This window comes from Catharus ustulatus, chromosome 23 (genome assembly GCF_009819885.2).
Source record: "Catharus ustulatus isolate bCatUst1 chromosome 23, bCatUst1.pri.v2, whole genome shotgun sequence".
NCBI classification, from domain to species: Eukaryota; Metazoa; Chordata; class Aves; order Passeriformes; family Turdidae; genus Catharus; species Catharus ustulatus.
Genome location: NC_046243.1, coordinates 6,355,357 through 6,381,859, shown reverse-complemented (window position 1 = coordinate 6,381,859; position 26,503 = coordinate 6,355,357). Strand labels below are relative to the sequence as shown.

At 49.8% G+C, this 26,503-nt stretch overlaps 1 protein-coding gene across 3 annotated transcripts; it reads left to right on the top strand.

Annotated features, from left to right (window-relative positions):
- The first annotated feature begins 331 nt into the window (after positions 1 to 331).
- On the top strand, positions 332 to 26,035 carry GJC1 (gap junction protein gamma 1). Of its 3 annotated transcripts, none has more exons than XM_033078861.1 (4): positions 332 to 379; positions 19,828 to 19,941; positions 21,728 to 21,800; positions 21,932 to 26,035. In XM_033078861.1, exon 4 carries the CDS (start codon positions 21,951 to 21,953, stop codon positions 23,130 to 23,132), a length of 1,182 nt encoding a protein of 393 aa, XP_032934752.1. In that variant the 5' UTR covers positions 332 to 379; positions 19,828 to 19,941; positions 21,728 to 21,800; positions 21,932 to 21,950; the 3' UTR covers positions 23,133 to 26,035. The 3 variants fall into 3 exon arrangements, with proteins under 3 accessions (XP_032934752.1, XP_032934753.1, XP_032934751.1); XM_033078862.2 differs by lacking the exon at positions 332 to 379 and adding an exon at positions 1,067 to 2,410 and having other exon boundaries at positions 21,731 to 21,800; XM_033078860.2 differs by lacking the exon at positions 332 to 379 and adding an exon at positions 1,067 to 2,410.
- Positions 26,036 to 26,503: the final 468 nt, after the last annotated feature.

The following is a 26,503-nucleotide window of genomic DNA, read 5'->3' as shown; positions in this document are numbered from 1 at the left end:
TTGACCTCAGTTCTGTGTCCTTGTCCCTCTGTCCCCACCTTGACCCCAGTCCCGTGTCCCGGTCCCGGGTCCTTGTCCCCGTGTCCCCACTCTGACCCCAGTCCCGTGTCCTTGTCCCTGTGTCCCCACCCTGACCCCAGTCCCGTGTCCCAGTCCCGTGTCCTTGTCCCTGTGTCCCGCCCTGACCCCAGCCCCGTGTCCCGTGTCCCGTGTCCCGGTCCCGGTCCCGGTCCCGCTCCGGCCGCTCCCGCCCGCCCGGGTCTCTCCGTCCCCGCCCGCCCCGGCCCGCGCGCGCTGAGGGGGCTCCGCGCATGCGCCCCGCGCCCCCCGCCCGGGCTCGGCGGCCGAGGGGCCCCGGCGCCGCCACGGGCCGGACCCGGTGAGTGGGGGCTGAGGGCGCGGCGGGACCGGGCCGGGCCGGGCGGGGGCCTGAGGGCACCGAGCGGCGCCCCCCGAGCGGCCGGAGTCACTGGGGACGGCGGGAGGCTGAGGGGACCGAGCGGCCGTTCCGGGGGCACCGGGGGGCGGGAGCCCGAGCTCAGCCGCGGGCCCCGAGGGGACGGAGCCGCGGCGGGCTGAGGGAGCCCCGGAGGGACCGAGCCGGGCGCTCCGGGGGGATCCGGGGGCGCCGGGATGAGCCGGGCGCGCTCCGCCGCCGGTGCCGACGCGAGGGGCCGGTGTCACCCCCGGGTCCCCGCGTTCTCCCCTTTCCCCGCTGCCTCCCGCGCTCCGGGTCGGGCCTCTCCGGGCTGTTTATCCCGAGGGAAGCGGTGCCTGAAGGGCTTTCCCGGGCGGAGCGCCGGGTGCCGGCCCGCGCTGCCCCTCGGTGATGAGCGGAGCGCTCCCCGCGCTGCCGAGCGCGGGAACGGAGCGATCGCACCGGGAGACGCCACCTGTGTCACCTGTCCTGCGGTGTCACCCCCGTGCCCACCTCCCCTCCGGTGTCACCTCCCGTGTCACCCCCGTGCCCACCTCCCCTCCGGTGTCACCTCCCGTGTCACCCCCGTGCCCACCTCCCCTCCCGTGTCACCTCCCGTGTCACCCCCGTGTCCCTCCCGGCTCCGGGCAGGACGGGGCTCACAGATCCCCAGTGCTGGCTGCTGCAGCTCCAGCACAGTCCCTGGAAGCAGCAGCTCAGAATTCCTTGCCCGGATAAATTCAGAACGCTGCTGGCAGCCGAGCCAGCCCTGCCTCGGGCTGAGGGGCGGTTTGGCATTGCTTGAGGAAATACTTCTCCAGCTCCAGGAGTGTTTGCACAAAGCTCCCAGGCACGTTGGTGGTGGGATTGTTGGGGGTGTCCTGTGTGGGGCCATCACTTGGGCTTGATGACCTTGTGTGTCCCTTCTCACTGAGGACATTCCGTGATTCTCTGTGCTTGACTCAAATGCAGAGCACGATGAGAAGAATCCTGCTCTTTTATCAGATGAGAGTTTTCGCTTCTGTTGGGCCTAACTTTAACCCAGCGTCATAAAATTTCACAAGAATGACATTTGTGCAGCTATTTTTACTGGCCTTTTAAAGCCAATTCTCATTTCTGTTAGTAGGAATTAGTCCTGACACTTTCTGGTCAGTGTGACCTTGCTTCCCAGTGAAGTGCTGATTTTGTTCCACCGTCAAATTAATTGCAAATAGGAGATAGTTGCTAGGGATTAATTAGGGCATGGATGTACCGTATGGATTCTAGAGCAACAGTTGGTACCACCGGGTTCTGAATTTTCATTGGGTGTTTGGTTGGTATTTGGAAATGAGAGGGAGAACAGAACCCTTCTATCTGACAGACCGTTGATTGTTGTTATTATTTCCATGTCTCCTGCCTGCTCTAAGTCAAGGATAATTGCTTAAGAAAAACCCCAAACTGTCCGTTCTTGTTAGAAATCTATGTCCTGGGGATGTTCAATGAACCAGCTGTCAGTGCAGTTACCAAACCCTCCGTTCTCCAGGTCATTTAAGGGAAAAAGTTGTTTTCTGTCAAGACTCGTGCTTAGGAAAATGCAAGGTGCCCTTCTCTGTATTTTTGGTGCTTTCCAAGTCTGTTCCAAAGTTGTTTTGTGCTTTCCTGAGGGCACAGGTCAGCAGGGCGCTGGGAAGCAGGATAGGTGAGGAGTTTTAGAAGGGAATGTGAGCCTTGCTGTGCCGTTTGACTCCGAGGGCAAGTCCTGGATTTGCAGCAGCGCTTGCCTTAACTCCGGCTCTTCTGCAGCTCCGGGAGCAGCAGGGACGGAGCTCTGTGGTCACTGCTGGCTCACGGGGGGTGGGCTGAGCTGTCACACGTTCTGTGTGTGGCGAATGCACCGGGAGCTGCAGCGAGGGGCTGGTCCTCAGTGGCACCGAGGTGCAGCAGTTGCAGTGCTGGGCTGTCCCCGGGGCTGGCCGGGGCTCTGACCATGGCTGCGGGCGTGGAGGCGGCCAGGTAAGAACTGGGGCTGGGGCTGGGGCTGGGGTGCCTTTTGAGCCTTTCTCTGGCTCCTTAAACAAGAAAAGCCCTTTGCAGGGTATTTCTCCAGAATCAGGAACTTGTCTGACATTTCCAAATTGAAATGCCAGCGCATGGGACAGTGCAGGAGCACGGTGACACATCCCTTTGGAGGTTTCACATCACATGAAACTTGTTTTACAAGAGCATCGCTGTTTTTTGAACTGTGTTGGAAACATGACCAGCTGCTCCTTGGCTTTGTTACCCAGCACCTCTTGTCTTTTTCAAATGGGTTTATCAAGGTTTAGTTTAGTTTAGTTTGAGTGATGAAAAGTTATTAAAAATATTTTGCTGAAAGGCTGTCATTACCAAAGAGTCTGACTGCTTTTAGTGCTTTTAGACTAGATTTTGTTTGTCCTACCATTGATGGAGGGGATTATTGAGTTATTGCTAATAAAAACATTTCCTTTTACAAATCTAAGTGTTTTCTTAATTTATACAACAGTATTACAATTCTAGGTTTTTTTAAAGCAACTCACAGGTCTGAATGCAGGATTCTAGACAAGGAATTGTCATGAAATATCTCTTTTTCTAGATGTGTTCCATCCTTAGCCCTTCATTAGGGACTATTTTTGCCTCTCACTTCAAAGCAAACACCCAACTCATCACAGATAACGTGCAAGTGATGGAAATACTGGTAAATAACTGGAAATTGTGGGTTAAGGACTGAGAGCACAGTGCTTGCTTTGAACAAGGCAGAGAGGAGCCCCAAGACAGTCGGAATGTGCAGGAGGTGAGGAATTCCAGGGATCCCAGCCCTTGGTAGGGGGAAAGTTAAAACCCAGATGGTTTGTGGGCAAATTGACCAATTTTAAGAATCTAGCAAAGCTTTTGGTACACCCCAGAGAGTTTTAATTATAGGCACAGTTTTTCTAAAGAATTCTGTGGTTCTAAAGGTAACTGGTGTGGAAACTATATTGCTTAGGTGAAACTTCATCTTAAAAAGTCTTTTCTGGGTTTGGATGGTTCTAGAGTTTACAAGAACAATTTTCTTATAATGTGTGAGATCTAATCACTCCTGGAGAGTTTGTGATGAATTTTAATGCCTGAATTTGTTAAAAAAAAATTTGTTTAAAAAAATTTTTGTTTAAAAAAATTTTGTTTTAAAAAAATTTTGCTAAAAAATATTTTGTTAAAAATTTGTTTAAAAATATTTTGTTAAAAAAATTTTGTTAAAAATATTTTGTTAAAATTTTTTAAAAAATTTGTTTAAAAAAATTTTAATGCCTAAATTTGTTGATTTAATAATTTGCTGACTGCCAGCAACTTCTGTGAGTAAAAAAAATCCCGAAACTTTCCTCATCCACCACTTTTGCCAAGGAAAGAATGAGATCCAGTGCCTGAGATGCACCTAGGTGTGATCCAGCCACTCAGGACCAACAGAGCAGCCTAGGAACACCCAGGTAGGAGTTGGATAATCCAGAAGGTGCCTTCCCAGGGTGTGTTATGGATTGGCTCACTGGAAATCCAGTGCCTTGGTGCTTCTCTGGGGACCTGGATCCCTGGAATCCGGAGCTGCAGGGACTCAGCAGTGCCGCTGCCGCCTCGTTCCTGTCCCAGCTGCGGTGCTGCAGAACGAACAGTCCTTATGGAATGGGGAGCTTTCCATGGAGAGCTGCTGGAGCACCACAGAGTTCACAAAACTCCCCCCACATCCTGCTCCCTGGGGGGAATTTTGGTGATTTGTGGTGGTTGGCACCTGCAAGGGGGCACTGGCTGAGGAAAGAGGTGATGGAATTGGGAGTTGGATTTGGGTGATCCTTGTGAGTTTTTTCCAGCTCAGGATATTCTGTAATTCTCAGAAATCAGGCTGGAGCTGGGGAGAGGGGGCTGATCTTGTGGCTTTTCCCTTCAGAGTTTCAGCCCTTTTTTTTTAAACATGGAAATCACAAAGAAGAATTGCCTTGTACAAGGTACCTCTGTCGTGCCTCACCCTTCCTGCTCGGACATTGGGGATTCTCTGAACCCCAGCAGGAACTCGGAGGAGGGCAGCGATCATTAAACCCTTGCAGTTAAAGCCTGTGGATAATGGACCCCTTTGTTGTCCGTCCCGGGGGATGGGCACTGCTCCCTCATTAGGGGGAAGGTGATTCTTTGCTCCCACCCTGCTTCCAGCTTTGTGTTCTGTGCTGCCACTCCACAGGGTTGACTTGTGCTCCAAATTTATTTATTTTTAATCTGCTTAATAGGAAGCAAATTGTTGCCATTAAAAAAGTTCCGTTCCTATTCCTTGATTTTTATGGTGGCTCTGCTTTGTCTCTGCTGACCTGGTCAGGGAAGCACATTCCTGCCCAGCAGGATGGGAGATTCCCTGAGTTCCAGATGGTCCCTGGACCCTGCTGCCAGCCCCTCACCTCTGTGTGCCCTGCTTTGGAGGGGAGTGGAGGTTTTATTGCAGAAGCTCCTGGCATTTATCAGCGTTTCCAGCTGCTCTCGGCACTTCCCGCGAGCAGCAGGAGTGCAATTGCACTGTCCCGTGCTTGTGCCATGGAACAACAGGCTGTGCTTTTTATTGACTCGAGTTCTGGTTAATAATGGTCAAATTGTATTAAATCACATTTTGTTTGCCGAGTTCAGTGTTGCTCAATATGTAAATCCTGCTGTTGAAAAAAACCATGTTTTTAAAATGTCACAATCACCAAATCTGCCATTCACTGCCCATTCTTGATCCTGGTTTTGGGAGGCTCGTTGCTTTCCATCAAAAGCTACAAAACGGTATTTATCTTCAAAATGCTTCTTGGAGGGAAAAGGGCAATGTTAGCATTGCCTTTTCTGGCCTTCTCATACCATAAATATGAATTGTTGTCGTTGCTCGGGTAGTGATGCACAGTTCTCCCAAATTCCGGACTGTCTGGAAGATCTGGTTGGGGTTTTTAAAAACTTGACTTTGTTTTGATGTAAAATGAAGATTTAAGGCGAAAGTTCCTGGATGTGATGGGGGATAATTGATATACACAATGTGTGGCTGGGCAGTTGTGGTTTTACTGGTGATTCCTGGTGAAGGAAATACTGAGAATGCCAAATATTGGAGCAAAAAGAAATTCCTTTTACTTCTGCAAATCAGAGAACTTGGTTTCATGCCTCAATACTGGCCAGTAATTTCTCAATGATTGTGTTTTAAGGAAGAACATGATTCTGTTTCAAAGCAGAACCCAAGGCTTTAAGCAATAACACAAGTTACAAGGTTCTGACTATAAATAAAAATCTATATTTGGAAAAAACAAATAGTGTATTTATGGACAAACTGTATTAAAGGAAATGTGATGGAAAAATTGAGTCAGATGAGCTGATGTATGAGGCATTTCCCTCTGGAGTCATTGGGCTGAAAAATGTTTTATATGCCTAAACTTGAACAGATGCTTCAGCACACACACAGAGTCCTCCCCCGGTTCATATTAGCAGTTCTGCTCATACCACTGTGATTAATTCCCAAACCAGCCTAGTTTAGGCTCTTTTCCGGGGGCTCAGGGGTATTTCCAGATCATCCAGGTACTTAAGCCATGCCTAGCTGTAAATAAGCAATCAGCCCGGATTATTAGCGGGATTTGTTTCAAGCTTTGCATTAGGCATGTGCTTGAATGACTCACTGAGCTGGGATTTACATTTTTACATGGAGTGAAGGATTTCTCTCTCTTACCTTGCCTAGATGGAAATTGGTGGAGTCAGCCAGCTTTTTTGCCTAAACAAGTCCATGAAACCAGCTTTGGGCTCTCACACTTATTAGTTCCACCTTTTTAGTTACAAATTTGTCAGAAAACGAGTCTGAGTGTGCATGCCTGACCTCGATTGAGACACTGAGGAGGACTGAAGGAGGGACGGAGGGAGGCATCCATATGGATGACCAGCAGATTGTGCCTCACATCCTTTCCAGTCCGAATGTCACAGTCGGTGGCGCTGGAGGAGGCTGACAACTGCATTTGATGATTTTCCATCGAGCCCCCCTCTGGTGTCCCGTTAATCTCTGTCCTGAGGTGCAGTGTGTGCCTTGTGCACAGCATTCCTCTCCTCTGAACATCCCCAAAGTCTTCCCAAAAAGTGCCACATCTCAGGGATGCTTCTGTCCACTCTGCTTTTCTGATGAAGGAAATGATTTCTGGGTCTGCACGTGGGTCTGGCTGTGGGGAACGCAGCTCCTGCAGGAGGGACGGTGCTGGTGGCAGCAGGGGATGGAACTCCTGCCCCCGGTGACATCCTGGCTGAGTGCTGCAGCCCTGCCACACTCAGAACCAGCCATTGCCTGTGAAGTTCTGTATCTCTCTCTTGCTTAAAATAGTCAAGAGCCTGGAAGGGTGATTGTATATCTTGTGTGTGCCCATGTTCCCCTGAGGGGGAGTTTTGACTCCCTGTTAACTCCTGGAAGCCTGGCTCTGCTGTGGGTTCAGGGACAGAGATGACACCCGGTGCTGCAGAGTCCTGAGCTTAGAGCTGTGTCTGTAGGCAAGGGGGTGGGTGTGGGTTGTGCTCATGGGGCTGGCCTAGGTGTCAGTACATTTTTTAATGGCATAAAATTAAAAGAGTTAAAGTTCCTAATGTGCCTGGCAGATGTGCTGCCCTGCGTGCAGCATGTCCTCCTAAAAATCTAAAAATCCCCTGATGCTCATGGTAAACATTGAAGTAGTTGAGAAATGACTGAATTTTACTTGCAGCAGATTTATTCACAGGAGTTACTCAGCTGCTGCTCAGATATGGAGTTAAGCTATTTTGAAAAGAGAAGAATTTTCATGGTGGAAACTGTGATTCCTGAGATATTATAAAGCAAAATAAAATTGAAGTGTTTGGGAGGAAGCACACAGCGATCTTCCACGGAGCCATATGGAAATTATCTTTATTCCTTGGTTTGTGTGAAGTCTTTGCTCCTTCTGGAGCTGCCTTGGAGCCTTCTCCTCAGTGCCATCCCCAGCTTGGTTTGTATTCCTTGCCTGCTCTTGCTCTCTTTGCAATCTGTGACCAAGCTGTATCGATCGGGTGTCTGCAGAATCCGATTCCCTGGAGGGTTGTTCTGGAGAGCCGTGGACAGAAATAAATCATCAGTGCCCTTCAGGTGTTCTGATTGCCTGGGATCGTCTGGCACATACACAATTCCAGGGGGCTGCAACTGAGCAGTGATTAACAGCCCCATGTCTCAGTTCTGTTCCCTTTGCCATCTGCTGGTGCCTCTCTTTCAGCTGCTTCACGGAGGGGCTTTTTCCCCAGCACCTGGAGCCACTTCTGCTGGCTCCTTTGGAACAGCCACATGGATCAGGTGGAGTCTTGCCTGCTCCAGAGTCCTGTTTCTGACCTGTCCCGTGTGGGGGCTGCAGCAGAGCATGGGAGAAGCTCTGGACTCTCAACATGCAACTGCTTTGTGCCTACAGACTTACCCTTGCCTGAGCACTGCTCTGGCTTTTGGTTTTTGAGGGGTTTTCCTTCTCCAGGCTACTCGGGGTGTCACAGCTCCCTGCCTGTTTCCTCACTCAGCCTTCTTGCATTTTTTCACTGTCCTTTCCTCACCAACCACTCCATACCTCTTCTCCAAGCTCTTCCTGTTCTTCTCTGTTCCCATGATAGGAGCTGGCCAGAGTGAGCAGAGCCACACTCCATGGGTGAGCCATGGGCACTCAGGGGACATGGCAGTGACCAGAGCCACACTCCATGGGTGAGCCATGGGCACTCAGGGGACATGGCAGAGTGAGCAGAGGCACACTGCATGGGTGAGGCATGGGCACTCAGGGGACATGGCAGTGAGCAGAGCCACACTGCATGGGTGAGCCATGGGCATTCAGGGAGATGTGGCAGTGTGTGCTGGGTGTGCTTGCCCTCTGACTCTGGTGAAACGCTCTTTTGGGGCTATGCTGAGCAGTGCCAGAGCATTCACAGAGCAGCCTGACAGCCCCAAGATCTCCTGCTTGCTAAGGCCATCTCAGGCCATATCTATTTTTAGGTGAAATTGAGATTTATTTGTTTTATTCAAAGTATGCATCACTTTATCCATGTGGAATTCCATCTGCCATTTTATTTCCAGGTTGCATAGACTCATATGGTCCCTGTGCTGCTCTTCATAGTTTCTTATCCACCTCCCCTTGGATATTTCCATCAGGATCCTGGGTTGCATCCAGGCAGTGTCCTAGTCTGGCACAGGTCCCAGCCCCTCCCTGTGACCCCTGCTTTGACTTCCCTCATTGCAGGAAATGACTGTTTACTCCTACTCCCTTGTCTCCCACCCACTTGTCTCTCCATGCAGGGACAGTCCCTTTTCCAGTGGCCTTTTGGGGTCCCTGCAGGAAGCCTCAGATGAGAGGGACTTGCAGAGGTTCAAACCCAGAAGATCTGGAGCCCTCTGTGGGGCTGGAAGTGCCTTTCCAGAAGCCAGGCTGACTTTTCCCCTGGTTTATTGTATTTGTACAGATAATCAATGCCCACTAATTTGGCTCTGTGTCATTAATCCTGTGTGAGTGTTGGGTTTGGAGAGCTACACTTGGCCAGGATTTTCTTCACAACCCTTGTCTTGCAGAGGTGACATGGCAGTTCCTTCCCTGTCCCAAGACAATTTTAGGAATGGCTGTAGCCAGGCTGGGGTCCATCTTCCCCTGCTCCCTTAATCCCATCCTGCTGGGACTCCTCAGTTTGGCTCTTTGCTCTGTAACCTCCCCTCCAGTCCCTGCAGTGGGAACCAGTTTCCCAGTGAGTCCCAGGGGAAAGAGCTGGCCAAGAGCCTGGAGCTGTTCCTGGTGCTGTGAGTTGTGTGTAAAGGAGTCACATCATTTTCCCTGGATGGGTTTGTTATTTCTTTTGGTGACATTGAAGCTGAGCCTGTTCCTGATGGTGGCTTTCTGCAGGGAGACTCTGTCAAGATATAGGTGGGAATCTGAAGTGGGAATGGAACAGCTCTGCTCTGGGGATGGGTTGGGAGACCTGGGGGTGTTCAGCTGGAGAACATAAGGCTCTGAGGAGACTTTTCTGTGGCCTTTCAGCTTATAAAGGGGCTTAGAAGAAAAAAGGGGACTTTTTACCAGGGCCTGTAGTGACAGGGCAAGGGACAACACTTTTAAACTGAGAGATGGCATGGTTAGATGGGACATTAGAATGAAATATTTTGCCATGATAGTGGTGAGGCCCTGGCCTCACAGGGTGCCCAGAGAAACTGTGGCTGCCCCGGATCCCTGGAAGTGTCTGAGGCTGGGCTGGAGCAGCCTGAGATAATGGAAGGTGTCCCTGCCCATGGCAGGAGGAGGAGCAAAAACAAGATGAGCTTTAAAGTCCCTTCCAGCCCAAACCTGTCTGTGACTGTGATTGGCAGAGTGGGTACGATTGCATTAATGAGACGATCCTCCAAACAGGCAGTGGTTCTTTATCAGGAGCGATCTTATCTGCAGCTAATTGCCCTTTGTGAGAGGGAACGAGCTGTGATAGAGCAGTTGCTCAATTCCCCTTTGTATTCAGGGTGTTCTTGCTGGGCTCTGGTAGGAAGTGGCCCAGCCCTTGTGCATTCCCTCCATGCCAAATGGGGGTGATCTGCTGGCTCCTGCTTGGAGCTTGAAGAGAACATTATAGAACAAGCATGAAGTTCACTCAGTGACTAACAAGATGTCACCAGCCTCTAAAATCCTGGGAGCCTGGAAATGAGAAGCTGGGGGAAGCTTGGCACTGTCACCCTGGCTGCAGTTGTGGCTGCAGTGTCTCAGTGGGGTTTTCCTGCCTGCAGCAGCCCCACAGCCCAGTACACACCAACACACCGTCCCCTGGTCCTCCTGGTGCTCCCCTGGCAAGTCTCATGCCTGACTTAAGCACTGGGGAGGCTGATCTGCCTTCAGTTTGCTGCTAATTGTCCCAATCTGTGTCGATAATAAGTCAGATAAAATCCTTGGCCATGGAAAGCAGTCAGGTGGAAAAACTGACCCGTCTGCCACTGTGTGCTTGGTGCAGCATGCCTGTCACTGGGAAAAGAGCTTCTGGCCTCCTTTCATGAAACAGGAGTTATTTCCAGCTGTTCTCAGGGGGAAAAGCCCCAGTTGGTGTGTGTGTTTCCCAGCTGGAGTGATGGAGCATAGGGAGTTCATCAGTGCTTCGGGTCTCTTCCCAAGGGAGTCTCAAAGTATTCAAGTCTTTCAGAAAAGGACAGTTTTATGTTTCTTATTTCATTGCAGGATTTTTCTTTTCAACAAATAAGTCAGTGAATCTATGTGCATATTTATATTCTAAATTTTATCTTTGGCAAAATAAAACTGTTAAGACTCCTGTTGAACTCAAGCTGGAGTAACATTTTAATGCCAGTATGGCAATCTGCTGCCTTACTCTGCTCCTTGTCTCAGAATAAACTGTGTAAAACCAACTTTATTGAAACAAAACTCTTCAGCTGTTTCTGTGGTTTAGCAGCACTTGGGAGAAGTTGAAGCAGCAGTAGAGTGAGGTGCTGGCTTGTTGTGGACCTGTTCTCTGACAAGGTGCTGTCCTTGGCTGTCCATCCCAGCACCATCCCCATGGATTGTTGTGCCATTTGGCACAGCTGGCTGCTGCCCTCAGCTTGGTGTTCTCTGCTTGGGGAGATGCAGAGTTGGTTGAAGTCACAGGGGGCTGCAAGGCTCTCTACTCCTCTGTGTCTCAGCACAGGAACAATCCAGGCCCAGTTTAGCAGAGGTGTTCAAGTGCTGGGTGCACCACTGAGAGCACCAGCATGGCAGGGAGGGTTTCCAGTGGTGAGACTTTGGTTTGCAGTGTCCTCCTCTGCTTCTGAACATCCTCCCTCTCTGCAGAGCTGCTGTTGTAGGAAACGTGATGTGGATTTGGTGGAGTTGTAGGCTGAGGCTCCCACTAGACCAGATAGAGCTGGGGAATAAAACTCCTTTTTCTGAATGTGGGTCACAGAGAAGCAGCTGCTGTGCTGCAGGATGGGTGGCTGGGGACGTTGTGGCAGACTGTGTCGGGGTGTGTGGTATCTGTTTCATTTACAAGCTGTTCATGGGAGTGTTTGAGGCTTATCTATGAAGCAATCACTGTCGTAGTTTCTCTTGACTGTCGTAAGATGGTGGTGGGAGCATTAGGTGTTCATCCCCATCCAATTGCCTCCCGCTCAGCCAAGTGAGAGCTTTCATTCTGATCTACAGGAGCCGACAGAATTGCTCTCTTTTGGCTTCTCTCTCCTTTCCCGAAATGGCCGTGAGAGTGATATTTGGGTCAGCTGCTTCCAGTGTGTCATTTTCTTTTGACACTCATCCCTCTGAGCGCCCTGAGAGGAGGAGCCCGGTGGGGAAATGCTGTGGAGCTGTTGGCTGCAGTGGAATTGGGTGTAGTTAAAGGGGTGTTGTGGTTATTTGAATCGCTTGATCACATCAAGGCAGGGAAATCTCTCTGGTGCCTGGCTGGATGGGATTGAGGATGGCCTTCCTCAGAGCTTGCTGCTAGAGAGCTGGAGGGATCCAGGTAAGCACATGGATGCTGCAGCCTGTCCAAAGGCTCCTGCTCCCCAGCAGGGCCTGTCCCTCAGTGCTTCCTGCGGATGCAACACCCACAGGTTCTGTGTGTTCTTCCCTTGGGACCCTTGTGGGTCTATCCAGGGGAACAGGATTGTTCCTTCCTGCCTCACTGCAGTGCTTGGGGTCATGGTCTGAGGTTTTGGGTGGGCCCAGGTTCTGCTGTTCCCTGGGTGGCACAGGTGGGTTTGCATTGTCTGGGCTCTGCTGAACCCTGTGTGTCCCTGGGTGCAGCCCTGAGGGGCAGTGCTGGTGCTGGGCCTGGAGAGTTTGCAGCAGGACACTCTGCCCTTCCTTCCTTCCTTCCTTCCTTCCTTCCTTCCTTCCTTCCTTCCTTCCTTCCTTCCTTCCTTCCTTCCTTCCTTCCTTCCTTCCTTCCTTCCTTCCTTCCTTCCTTCCTTCCTTCCTTCCTTCCTTCCTTCCTTCCTTCCTCCCTCCCTCCCTCCCTCCCTCCCTCCCTCCCTCCCTCCCTTCCTCTGCTGTTCCTTGACTGGTGAGTGTGTCCTGAAAGGGGCTGAATCGCAGGTGTGTGCAAGAACCCGAGCCCTGATCCCTCACACTCCCACTTGACTTGCTCTTGGCCACTCAGGACCTGCCCTTTGTCATTCTCCCCACTGCAATTTTTCCATCTTTACCCTTCCATTTGTCTTATTTGTTAAAATAGCTGCTGGAAACACAGTTCTCAATAGGCAGCAGTACAATATTTTTAATGATATATTGTGTTATGTGATGCCAGTACGAGTAGCACTGTGTGGCAGCTGTCCTGCATTGGCAGGGGGAAGGATCTCAGGTCACAGTTTCACTTGCTTGTGTGGCTCCAGTCCCTACAACTTGTCTCTTCTCTATTATGTTCATTCTTACAGGAAAAATTGTTAAATTGCTTTACTCCTGTTGTTGTTGCCCAGGCTCTTCTCCATAGTACCCAGGGAATGGTGACATAAAATTGATCCACAGAAAATTCCACTTAAACATAAGAGAAGCTTTTTTTTACTGTGCCTGTGGTCAGATGTAGAATCACCCTGCCCAATCTCACTTTTCAATGCTTCTGTCTCTGGAGGTGTTTGATAGGATCAGGCTGCCCAGAGAGCATGTGGTGTCTCCAGCCTCAGAGGTGTTTAAAACCTGGTTTGACGTGGGGCTTCCAACCTGCACTGCTTGACCCTGCTTTGGGATATTGTGGTTTAAACTACCAGTTATCAGAGCATTGCACATTTCTGAAATGGTTTGGTACAAGGGAACTTGGGGGTTAAGCACCTTCACAAGTGCCTGGAGTAAGGCTCTGTCATGTACAAAGGGGCTGTCACAGCCTCAGAGCAGTCAGTGTTGGGGTGTTTGGTCCCATGTTTTGTCAGAGGTAGCTCATGGTGTGTCTGAGCCAGAGTTCAGTGGCCCTGAGCTGAGGAGCACGTGGTGCCTCATCACATGGATGCCTGGGCCAGGAGCTGCTCCTAGGAAGGAGAGCTCTGGTGTTTGGGAGATGAGTGCTGGCTGTGTGATCACCTCATGGAAAAGCCTGCAGGATCCCCATGGTAGGGGGAATGGGAACTGGCAGCTCACACTCAGGAGTGTTCTGTGCACCTGAGGCCATGTTCACCCAGCTGGTAGGAGCAGTCTTTCTCAAGGATGCCCTCCCAGATTTTTGAATTTTATGGGTATCAGTTCCCAGCCCTGTTGTCTGCAGACAGCCTGGGCTGGCAATCCAGCAGCTCAGGATCTGGTTAAACACTTGGTCTTGATCTCAGAACAGCAGTGTTGGGTGTTTTCTCTCATATGGCTTGAACTTCAGATTCAAATTCTCAAAAAAACCAAAAAGCAAAAAAACAGTTGGATGTTGAAAACTGAATTACACAGGGAAAGCTTTCCTGTGCTTCACTGGCTCCTCTACATAGAGGAGCAAGAGCAGGCAGGGCCTGGTGGTTGTGCTGGACCTGCCAGTGCTGCAGGAGCCCAGTTCCTGTGGGAGCTGCTCAAACCATCCAGGCTCAGTGGGGTTAAACTGGGGTGGAGATGAGCTATGAGATGTGTGAGGCTGGAGGAGAGGGGAGAGGGGGAGTGCTGGTGGAGTAAACACTGGGTTGGTTCTGGGCTCCAGTGGCTCTTCCTTGCAGGATTATTCCTCATCTGCCAGCAGGTTGTGAAGGAGGGGATTTGTTCCAGTCCCTGCACTGTGCTGGTTCCCCAGGGTTTGGTGTTGGTGTGACCAAGGCTGCCCGAGGGGTTTCAGTGTGGCCTGAAGCAGCACACAAGTCTCTGACCACTTTTTTCCTCCTTGATCATATCTCACATCACCACTGTTATAAATACATATTATGATACTGGCATTTTGCAAATATTAGAGTGGATACCATATGTGTGGTGTTGAAATGGTTTTTAAGATGTAGTTTTCTTTAGGAATAACATAGGCTAATAAAGTAAAGTATCTTTGTGGTAAATGAACTGCCTGCTTGGTTGGAAAACACCCAGTGAAACACCTGCTACTGCTACACCAGTTACCAGCACCAACCACCTGTAAAAATTGAAGACCACAGCCCAAATTAAGACTAATAAGAAAAATAAACTAAAACCACAGCCAAGAAACACGCAGGCGAAGTCAAGTAGTGGCCATGTAAAACAGTTCTTAGAATATGGAAAATAGTTTATAAAAAAGTTTAAAAATGTATGATGGGTGCAAATGTAGGATAGATGAATATGCAAGGGGCTGATGAATTTAAGGGGTGTCTCCAAAGCAGCAGGGCTGCTCTTGGCTGAATCCCAAGCACCCGGCTGTTGTAACCTTTTACTTTATTGTTTGTCTCTTATTGTCTTTTATTAAACCTTTTAAAATCTACCAAAAAGTGAACCTCATTTCTCACAACCACAGTGCTGGTACTTCTGCCTCCTGATACCTGGCATGTGCAGGCTGGGTGTGAGGAGCAGCCTCAGGCTGGTGTTAGGCTACAAGAAGTGCCAAATTGGGAGCTCATTCTCACAGGCTCTGAGCTGAAACTCCTCATTCCCATCCTTCAGAAGGGATGCTGATAGCTGAGCATGTGTGAAGGGATTCAGGGTGACACAGACCCCACAAGAGGCCTCCAAAAATCTCATGAGGTGACAGACACTGCGCAGCCCAGCCTCCATTTTCCATTTTCCTGTTGTCACTGCAGGCTGCTGCTCTCAGCTGAACTGGAGTCAGGCTCAGCTCGTGCTGTCCTGGTGCTGCTGGGGCTCCTCCAGCCGGGTTGGGGGTGCCTGCCCTGCTCCTGCAGCAGCATGCTCGCTGTAGGTGCAGTAAAAGCTGCTTTGGGCCAGCACAAAACACGTTGTGATTTCATTTGAATTTTGTCACTGCGGGGGAGTGTTGCTAAAATAGTCACTTGGCTTCCCATGTTAGCAGTACCTAGAGGGCACGCCGAGGCGACCGGAGGTTCATGTCTTAGCTGCAAATTCCAGTTTATCTGTGAGCTCCGTGCTCGGGTGGGTATATGTTGATTTTCAAACAGATATGTACTTGACATCTTTATTTTTTTGACAGCGCAAGAATCTTATTATATCTCTACCTCTTACCCATATTTTCCTGTTCTATTTATATCCCACATGGGATCTGTGGTCTCAGAATTCAACGTGGGGTTTTTTAGACTCGAGGGATTGGTCTGGGAATCAGCAGAGCCTTGTTAGCATGCCTGGGATTGGAAGGCACCATTCAGAAATGGTTTCCAAATTGACATTGACATTGTGGCTTTTTCCAAACCATTCTCTGCTGTTGCCACGTGAGCCCTGCCAGATGACAGAGGATTTATTTGAAAGAGCACTGTGTGCTCTCCAGAAAGTCCCAGCCTTTTCCTTCCCAAGTATTCTGTAAGATTAAAAATAAAATTCAGTGCGCTTTTCTTATTCCTTTTCATCTTTATTGCTGAATATAGGAGTAAAATTGGTGGTGATTGAACCCACTTCCTTCAAGGAGGACAGAAGGGTGAGTTGTGTTATCCCAGGGATATCCCCACATCCTTGCCTTGTGTCACTCAGAACACTGGACACTGAAATTGCTGCTCAGGGAATGCAGGTGGCATCAGCACAACGCTCACCAGGGTTTGGGATGTGTTGGCACCATTCCAGTGCTGGGTCTGGCCACAGCTCTCTGCTTTCTTGAGCAGCAAAGTCTTACTCGTTTTCCAGGTTAAAAAAAACCAAAGGAACCTCTCTGCTCCTCAAAAGTAGTTGTAAATCATGTAATTTCTTACTTTTCAATGTAAATGAGATCTGAATGAATAATGTTAATTATTCATTCATCCTAATTCAAATACTGTTTTAATTAGCCTGTGGGCCCAATTTCACTTTCATGCAGCATGAAACCTCTTTTGATTAACAACAGAATTGCTATGCATTTCTTCTTTTTTTTTTTCCTGCTCAGCACATGTCTTTTAAAACTGCTTAAAAACAAAACAAAACAAATAAATCATTAATAAATTAATCAAATTTCATTAGCATGACCTGGGAAGACATAATTTAGGGAGGAAAAAAGTCTTCTGGAGATATAGTTACTCTCCTTAGCAACTGCCTTGAGGCTACAAAGCCTGCAGAGAAGCTGTGTCTGAGGAAGTGCTGGTGAAATATGGAAATTTAGGGACCCTCCACCACTCCCTGCCATCAAAGAGCAGGGACACCTTCCACTTGACCAAGCTCCATCCAACCTTGGACACTTTCAGGGATCCAGGGGCAGCCACTGCTGCTCTGGGCATCCTGTGCCAGGGCCTCCCCACCCTCATGGTAAAATGTCTCTGATGTCTGTAGTGTCCCATGTAACCCTGCCCACTCATACTTTAAAGGCATTGTCCTTTGTCCTGGCAGTACAGACCTTGATAAAATGTCCCCATTTTTTTCCAAGCTCCATTTAAACTGAAAGGTCACAAGATGGTCTCCCCATCTTTCCTTCTCCATGGTGAACAACCCCTGTTGTCCCAGCCTGTCTCCATAGCAGAGGTGCTCCAACTCTCCAGCAGGTCCCTGTCTGTCCCATGCTCCAGAGAATTCCCCCCTTGCCCAACTGCCTTGGATGCAGCCCAGGGGACACTTGGATTTCTGGACTGTTGCTGTTTCATGTCCTGTTCATCCTCCAGTATCCCCAAGTCCTTCCCTGCAGGGTTGCTCTCCATCCCTCCACCCCCACTCTGTGCTGCTGTTGGGGATTGCCCCAGCCCAGATCCAGGACCCTCCAGTTGGCCTTGTTGAAGTTCACAAGGTTCCCATGGGCCTGCTCCTCCAGGCTGTCAGGATCCCTGGGGATGGCATCCCTTCCCTGCAGGTATCAGCTGTGCCCCTCAGCTGGGTGCCATCCTTGGACATGCTGAGGCTGTGCCCAGCCCCACTTCTGTCACTGATGGGATGACATGAGGTGAGTTCTGGTACCATGGGAACATCACAGAAGAGCTTGGATTGGATGGGATCCACATGGATCATCCAGTCCAGCTCTGTGATCCCCACAGGCTGCCTAGTGCCAAACCAAACCTGCACTCCCTGCACCCTCATGCTCGGGTGCTTTGGGCTGGAGCTGCCAGTTTGTACTGGGCTGGAGCCAAGGGGCTGGGCCCAGTCTGTGCTGACACAAGGCCAGGAGATGGTTCTGGAGGTGTTTGGGGTTCGACAGCCTGGAGTGAGGCTGTCTGACACCCCCCTGGTGCTGGCTGTCCTGCCCTCCTGTTCCATCTCAGGGGAATGGGGACACTGCTGGAGCACTGCAGCTTCCTCCTGTCCCACTGCTGTCCCTGCCACACCTCAGCTTCCCATCCAAGGGCAGGATTTTGAGCACTTTACAGTAATTGCTGCTCCATGGGGCAGTTCTTCCCACCCTGAGCAGGAAGTTGTTGCTGTTTGAGGAGAAAGCTGAAAGGAGGTGAAATTTTAAATGTTAAAATGTTTAAATTCATAGCCAACCCCCCATGGGCTGGGTAGAGCAGGGGGCACGCCTGAGGGGCCATTCCCTGGCTGTATGTGAACAGCAGCCATGTTAACTCCAGAAATTCTTCACCTGGAGCTGATTTCTTTTTTCCCATGTACCTGCTCCAAATTCTTCACTCTCTCTGGATGTCAGTGCTGCAAAGCTTTAATTCAGGAGCCAGCCTGCTGTCAGGGGTAAGCCTCCTGATATTTCATCCTGGATCCAACGAGCCTCCTCCGCTGGAAGTGCTGAAATGAACTTATGACAAACACAAGGAATGAAAGTCTCTCTCAAATGCACTTTCTGGCATGACTTAAATTAGCTGAAATTGCTGACATTCTGTCTTTCTCAGATGCGTGTCAGTGTCCATAGATTTTTCTTTCAAACATTGGAAAATTATTGAGTTAAATGTTGCCAGAAACAGCAGATGCAGGAGCGTGGGTGCATGTTGGGTGAAGGTTGCTGTGATGTGTCTGGGTGCTGCAGCACGTGGTGGGGAGGCAGAACCTGCCCCCCTGACCTTGGCTGATCCCACAGAGCGGAAGCACAGCCCCGGAATTCCGCTTGGAACTTCTTGGGTTTGTATTTCAGTTAATTTGGATGGGCTGAGCCTTTCCAAGATTTAATGGCTGGTCATTTTGCTTGAACCAAAACATTTGCTTAAAGACCAGGAAGTTCTTTGCCCGCTCGTGGGTCCTCCTGTGTTTGTCTCAGCAGGTCTGCTCAGGACTAGGACTAAATGGCCAAAGTGACACTTTCTTGGCAAAGAGGATCAGCTCTTGGGCAGCTCCAGAGCTCCACAGCCAGGACACACTAATTGGCAGGTCCTGGTTGTTAACCATAGGTTGGGTAAATCCTCCTGCATCCCAGGGCTATGGCAGCCCCAGCACATGTCTGTACTTAGGTCTGGCACTCTGTGCATTGATACAACTGTCTAATTTGGGTTGGGAATCACAGGAATGATTCCTGTGTTGTTGCCACATGTCTACAGGTAGAAAATGCACTGTGAAAAGCTGGCATGTACCTTGAAGAAGTTTCTTAGATGGGAGGTAGCAGCTTGTCTAAAAGTAAAGATTCTCTTACTGAAATCTGCACTCATTTCAAACTTCCCTGTCCTTAACTGCTGAGGAATGTGACAGTATATGAAAATTTAAAGCCTGGCTCCTGCTGTTACTCCAAATTTACATAGGCAACAGTGTTTAATTAATTTCAAATTTACTTAGTAGTTTACTTTCAGTGAAAAGTGTGGCCCTGACATTTTCAGGGAATAAGAATTAACCTCTTAAACTCTTTTGGGTTTTTTCTCTTTTTTAGTTGATGAATCATGAGGTGTCAGTGGGGACATGCCTGTCCTGTTGGTGCTGGGATGGGCAGAGCAGTGTGGTGGGAGGTGGTGTTGGGGCTCCTCCCCATCCTGCTCCAGATGTGGGATTCACCTGCCTTTGCTGCCCATTTCAGCCTTCTCAGGTGCATGCAGGACCCCCAAACTCACTGTGCCCCTCATCTGGACTCCAAATTGAGTGGGAGATGCTGAGTATGGGGTGTCTGAAGCACTGTCTAATCCCACTGACACACAACTTGGGTGGCAGAGCTGCACTTGGGTGCCTTTCTGAGATGGGGGTGCTGAGCCCCTGCTGCAGGAAGGGGCTGCACTGGGACTGGAACCTCTGGTCTCTTTGTTAAAAGCCTGTTATTTCAGCCAGTGCTCCATGGAATGATGGCAGCAAGGTTGTCTTGAGGAGAAGCTTGGATGGAAGCCTTGGGAGGATTGCATGCACCTCTAATAGCTGTTAACTGTGGAACACATCTGATTTAAACATGTCCTTCTTCAGGGCTGAGTGCAGCTGGGCTGTCCACCTGAGTGAGAGATTTTTGTCCTAAATGGTAATTTTGGTGACACATCGTGATTCTGACTCATTACTATTGGGATTCACTTTCATTTTCCTCCTATGTTTTCTAACTAAACAAACTGATCTTTCTAAATCACTCACTTTTAGGCATCTGCCCCGTCCCTCAGCTGGTTTTGAGCCTCCTGTGTCCACCCTCTGATGCTGGAGCAAGTGCTGAAGGATGCAGCCGCAGGCGCCCGGGGCTGTCTCGCTAACAAGGAGGTAAGATCACCCCCTGGCTCCTGATTGTAGGGGACACAGCCAGGGCTCACATCCATCACCTGCACTGCATCAGCAGCTCTCCTGGAGACCCTGATCCTTCAGGGGTCTCATTCCCTGTTAACTGACACCCACAGTAACCTCTCCCCATTACAAAAGCCTGTGCCCATTTTGTCAGCAGCCACTCCCCAGCTGAGCTTGGGAAGACCCAGCTTGGCTGCCAGGGATTTTCAGAATTGCTGTAATTATGGAACTGATCTTGGACCTAATGTGGAAATCATTTGTCAAGACTTTTGTTATTTCTGATCACTTAATATGGCCTTTTTTAATACTATCCTGTGCTATTTTTTTCCTCCCACTGTCATGAAGTGATAAATCAAATGTCCTGCACAGCCTGTCCACACCATATCCCTGCTTTTGGCTTTTCAGTGAATCACTGAATTCCACCAGAGGGAGATCACATTTATATCCTTTAGTTCTGCATTGCTTGCATTTCCTTACACTTCATTATTTTGCCTATAAACAACACTGTAGTTACGTGGAAGAAGTTCCAAGTACTAGTTTTCTTCCAGTCTCCTGAAATTTCTTCAGATTAAGAATAAATCCCTTTTAAGATCAGAGTGCTGGAGGTTTGTCCAGTTCTAGGTTCAGGATCTGTCACCAAATGTTGTTCTGATGTAATAATTTCTTTTAATAATCTTTAACAAATTGATATTTGACATCATCAAAGGTCTGAAAGATGCCTCATCCCCTGGTGCTCTAACAGTGTCCAACAGTTGTTTCTGGTTTTACCAGTTTCACTCCTTGGAGCTCCAGGAGGGCTTGCAGTGTTGCTGGGATTTGTTCTAAGTGTTGCAGACAGGAGTTTCCAGGGATGGGATTTTTACTGTTAGGATTGCAGATTTATCCTGGAGTCATGGAATGGTTTGGGATGGAAGGGGCCTTGCAGCCCATCCAGTGCCACCCCCTGCCATGGGCAGGAACAGCTCCCACTGTCCCAGGCTGCTCCAAGTCCCATCCAGCCTTGAACACTTGAACACTTCCAGAGATCCAGGGGCAGCCACAGCTTCTCTGGGCAACCTGGAATGTGCAGCCATTGGAATTTGGCACAGCTGCCTGTGGCTCGCTGTGCCAGGCCCGGCAGTTCCGGCTCCGCTCAGCTCCTGCCAGCGCTGTCCCTTCTGCCCTCACCCACCCACCACTCACTTCTGTGACTCCACTTCTAAAAGTTTTGGCAGGTAACTCTTTCTAAACATGTTTTCACTACAAAATCCACACTGAAATCTTTCCTGAACGTTGCAGGAAGGTTTTGAACCTTCCAGAGGGGCTGTACCCAAATCCATCCACAGTTTGAGCATACTTAGAAGTTCTTGGCCCAGCCCTGTCCATAGGCTGGCCCTGCAGAGTGACACTGCTCAGGCCACCAGGTTGTCCTGCCTTTGCATGACAGGTGGGCTGGGCCATCCCTTCCTGAGTTAGGACAGCTGGTGCTGCCCTTGGACACAACAGTGTCTGCTGTGGGTTGTGGCTGAGACCATGATCACCAGCCCAGGCTTTAACAAATTAAAATAAATCCCCTTGTCAGTGGTGGAACATGGCAAAGAGCACCCAAAAATCTCATGGGCGCTTGTCTTCCCATCCACTGTGTTCTGGAGTCTTCAACTTCCACTTGAAGTGTTTTTATCAACCTGTGACATACACAGCAGCCATGTCTCTGTCCTGGACTGGGAAGCAGCTTTGGGTTCACATTTTTAATTAAATGATACTGAACTGCTACTTTCTCTTACAGCAGATTCCTCAAAAGCCTGCGGAGGAGACGTAGGATCTTCAAGCAAATTCTGGCAGCTGGATCCCGATAGCAGGTGGTGGTCACAGCCATGGATGGGTGCTGGGTGGAAAATCTGGAGTTTTCGGACTCTCTTGGTTGCGTTTGAACCTTTTAGGCTCAAGCTGATAAACTCATAAATATTTGGGGGTTCTGTTTGTTTTTTAGATAAACTCATTTGACCACCATGAGTTGGAGTTTTCTGACCCGCCTGTTAGAGGAGATCCAGAACCACTCAACCTTTGTTGGCAAAATCTGGCTGACAGTGTTGATTGTGTTTCGGATTGTCCTAATTGCTGTGGGAGGAGAATCCATTTATTATGACGAACAAAGCAAGTTTGTGTGCAACACGGAGCAGCCTGGCTGTGAGAATGTCTGCTACGACTCCTTCGCCCCTCTCTCGCACGTCAGGTTCTGGGTGTTCCAGATCATTCTCGTGGCCACTCCCTCAGTGCTCTACTTAGGCTATGCCATCCATAAAATCGCCCGGATGGTGGAGCACAGCGAAGCCAGCAGGAGAGCCAGGAGGAGGAGCTTGCCCATCCGCTGGAAACAGCACCGGGGCTTGGAAGAAGCTGAGGGTGACCACGAGGAAGACCCCATGATGTACCCAGAGATAGAGGTGGAGAGCGTCCAGGAGAGTAAAGAGAAGCAGAGCCCTGCCAAAGCCAAGCACGACAGCCGGCGGCAGATCCGGGAGGACGGGCTCATGAGGATTTATGTCCTACAGCTCCTGGCCAGGGCCCTGTTTGAGGTTGGCTTCCTGGTGGGGCAGTATTTCCTGTATGGCTTCCAGGTGAGCCCCGTGTTCGTGTGCAGCAGGAAGCCCTGCCCGCACAACGTCGATTGTTTCATTTCCAGGCCGACCGAAAAGACCATTTTCCTGCTGATAATGTACGGGGTGAGCTGCATGTGTCTGCTCCTGAATGTCTGGGAGATGCTGCACTTGGGCTTTGGCACCATCCGGGACACGCTGAATGCCAAGAAGAAGGAGCTGGTTGACTCTGGGACCTTTAACTACCCCTTCACCTGGAACACGCCCTCGGCGCCCCCGGGCTACAACATCGCGCTGAAGCCGGAGCAGATGCAGTGCACGGAGCTGTCCAACGCCAAGATGGCCTACAAGCAGAACAAAGCCAACATAGCTCAGGAACAGCAGTATGGCAGCAACGAAGGCAACATTCCCAGTGACCTGGAGATCCTGCAGAGGGAGATCAAAGTGGCTCAGGACCGCCTGGACCTTGCCATCCAGGCTTACAACAACCAAAACAACCCCGGCAGTTCCAGAGGGAAGAAATCCAAAGCGGGCTCGAACAAAAGCAGTGCCAGTAGCAAGTCAGGAGATGGGAAGAACTCGGTCTGGATTTAACTCTGGCTCGGTTGATATGCTGTGGTTTTTTCTCCTAGTTTCTCATAACCAGCAGTCCCATGAATAATGGTTTCCATGAAGGGAATATTTGACTCTGCTGATTTTCAGGGATACCGTTGGCTCGTGATTCAGCCCCTGGAAAGGGTTTATACACTGACTCTAGGACTTTAGAACTTTATTCTTTTGTCTTCCAAGTCAGGAGACAAATAGCTATATTTAATTCATTCTCATTGAACGGTTTATGCTGTATGTACAGTATTATAGTACATTTATTATGCACAATTTTTTTTGTATTTGTACACTGGATCTGAGGTTACACTTTTTATATCAACAAGGACAAAGCAATGGGTAGCCATTAGCATTTTGTTAATTTTATTATTGTTGTCTGCAGTTATGTCATTGTTCTTCCTTGTTTTCCAAGTAAAACTTTTTATAAAACTTTTCTATGCTGCGTTTCCAAAGTGCCTTGAACATGCAGAAGTGGAGTCTCTGGGCAGCTCATGGAAGCAAATCATGGGCGGGGAAACATTTGGGAAACCTCTGTCACTGGTGCTCCTGACTCTGTCCTTCACTAAATTAATGTGCTGCTTGCAACCTGGAACTGTCATCCCATAAACTCCTGTGTCCTACAGGCTTTCCTCTATGGAAAATGACTTATAGGAAAAATGTGTGTGTGTGTGTGTGGGGAGCAGGAGAGCCAACTGTGGGGCAGAGAGGGCTCAGGGCTCCCCACACGCCTTGTGCAACAGGAGGGAGGAGACACTTCCAACTCCTGCAAAACTTCAAAACATCCGGAAAAAGCTGAATGGGAATGACTGGATTCAGTAACTCTGTGTGTCTCTGTGAGAGAGATGGGAAGAGAAGTTTGTGAGGCCTCCTGTTATGTAACACCCCGTGCCCAAGGGCAGGCAGTGGCACCTTCTGGGGAGGATTCCTGTGCTTTCCAAAGGAATGGGGTCAGGTGGAGCCATGGTGACTCTGGCTGGCTGTGGAATCCCCTCCCTGTGGTGCAGCCAGCGCACACGAGCTGTCTGCAGGAGTCTCAGAGCCCTCTCCAAACATCAATGGTTCTGCCTTATTCCAGACCCCTCTTCCTTCCGTTCTGTCCAAGGGATTTTGTTCAGACAGAGCAATATGTATAATTCAGCTTTCTGCTTGAGAGACCAGTCCGATCTGGCATTCTGTGGGTTTGGCATTAAACTTGAATTTACAATTAGCAGAAGGGGAGTGAGGGACTGATGCCTTTGGCTCTGTCTTTCTGGCAAGGAGCCGGCTCGGCTTGGAGAGACACTGATAAATGTCTCTGCTTTCTGCTGCTATTTATAAGGGATTCAGGACCTTGCTCTGCTCCCTTTCTTTTTTCAGGTCTCCATGCATTTAAATATCGTTTGGGGGCCTGTTTCAAGCAGGACTGTTTTCTTTCAAGGCTACCTCAGTCCCTTGTCAGAGCTGGGCCAGGAGTAGGATTCATAGAATCATTGAATCCCAGAATGATTTGGGTGGAAGGGGACCTTAAAGAGCATCTCATTCCATGCCCTACCATGGACAAGGATGCCTTCCACTGTCCCAGGCTGCTCCAGGCCCTGTCCAGCCTGGCCCTGGACACTTCCAGGGATCCAGGGGCAGCCACTGCTGCTCTGAGCAGCCTGGGAGGAGTGAGGGATGTGGAGTGAGGCTCCAAGGAGGACACAGATAAATCCCTGCCCTATTCCTGTCCCTGAGGACATCCAGGTGCAGTCTCCACATTAAATTTGTTCCAAGGGGACATGAGCATGTCCTTGCTGTCCCCCTCTGCCTGAGCACTTCCTGTAAATGCTGTGCTGAGTTGTTTTGGTCTGTTTTCCCTCTGGGACAGCAGGCAGGCCAGGCATGGGTCCAGACTATCCCTGAGCAACCTGGAGAGCCCCTGCTGGGCCCAGAGCCAGCACAGCCCCCCTGTGAGCCCCTCTGGAACTGTGGGGACTCTGGGAAGGGAATTGCCCTCTGGCCTTTGGCACTGACCCCTGGCTGCTCTGGGGAGCAGGTGGAGGAGTGCCAGGGTGGTGTCTAAGGAAGTGAGAGTGACCCAGGACGTGTGCAGCAAGTGGATGTGGCAGGGATGGCCCAGTGAGCTGGGACTGGCTGTGTGGTCCAGGGGCAGCTCAGCATTAGTGCTCCTCTAATTAAACAGTGGCCTGAAGAAAGTCACAGCCATGGGCAGAGACTGCCAGAGCCAGCTGAGTGTGGTTGGGAAGCTGGGTGGAAAATGTCTGAAAGTATCAGGGAGAGACATTTGGAGCCTGGAGATAAACAGGGCTGGTGGCCACAGTCCACTCATCACCCCCTGCACTTGGGTTGCTCTGTTCAGTGTCCCAAATGGGTGACATTTAACCCCATGTGGTGCTTTGGGAACAGCCTTTCCCCAGTGAAAGCAGGAAAAACCCTTCTCCTCACTGCTCTCTTCCCAAACTATAGCAAATTCCTATTAAGGACCTAAACCAGACTCCCACCTGTTGCTCCCTGGTTTTGTGTTATTTCCCAGTTAATGACCTGAGTGAAACTGCTGCCTCAGGGCAGTCCTGTTAATGAGCAGAGTGTCCACAATATTCCAATCCCAGCGCTGGATTCATTCTGAAAATCCCAAGTAATTGAGCTGTTTCTGTTACTGCTTTTTATCTTCATTTTCATTGTGTACGAAGTTTCAAAGTGCACATTTGGGTTGAAGCCGAGCGTGTGTTGCTGGTTGTGGGGTCTGTCCCAGCTCTGGTCTGGTTGTGGCTGGTTTTGGAATATCAGACTTCGTTTTTCCTTTGGAATAAACAATACCTGCATTGCTTTGAAATGCTCTTGCTTTGGCTTAATGTAGACCATTTTGAAATAAACGTCCAGGAGAGACTGGGACAAAAAGTGATGGATGGAATTTGGATTCGTGATGACATTCTCTGGGTTTGGAAAAAAAAAAAAATATTAAATCCAGTGGATTACTCCAGTCTGAGTGAGATGGCTTCTTTTTTCCAGCAATAGAATATGAGAGAGAGGGGGAGGGATATTTAATGATTTGTCATAGAGCCACAATTTGGAATTTTGATATGTGTGACCTCCATAAAGAGTCGGCATTAGCTGTGCCTTTGGGTGGGAATCTCTCTGCAGGGACGAGAACAATCGCGTTAGAAGAGGGAAAATCCACCAAGTTGGGAAGGCAGAGCTTGGGAAGGGTGGAGAGGAGGCAAATCTGCACTGATGCATGTGGCTGAGCAGGCGGGCAGTGCCCAGCGAGCTGTGCAGGATTTGCTGCCCCAGCTGAGCCGCGGTTCGGGCGCTGTCACAGGGCACGGCCGGCTGCCTGTGGCTGTCACAGGGTGGCTCCGCTCCGTGTCCCCGCTGTCCCCTCG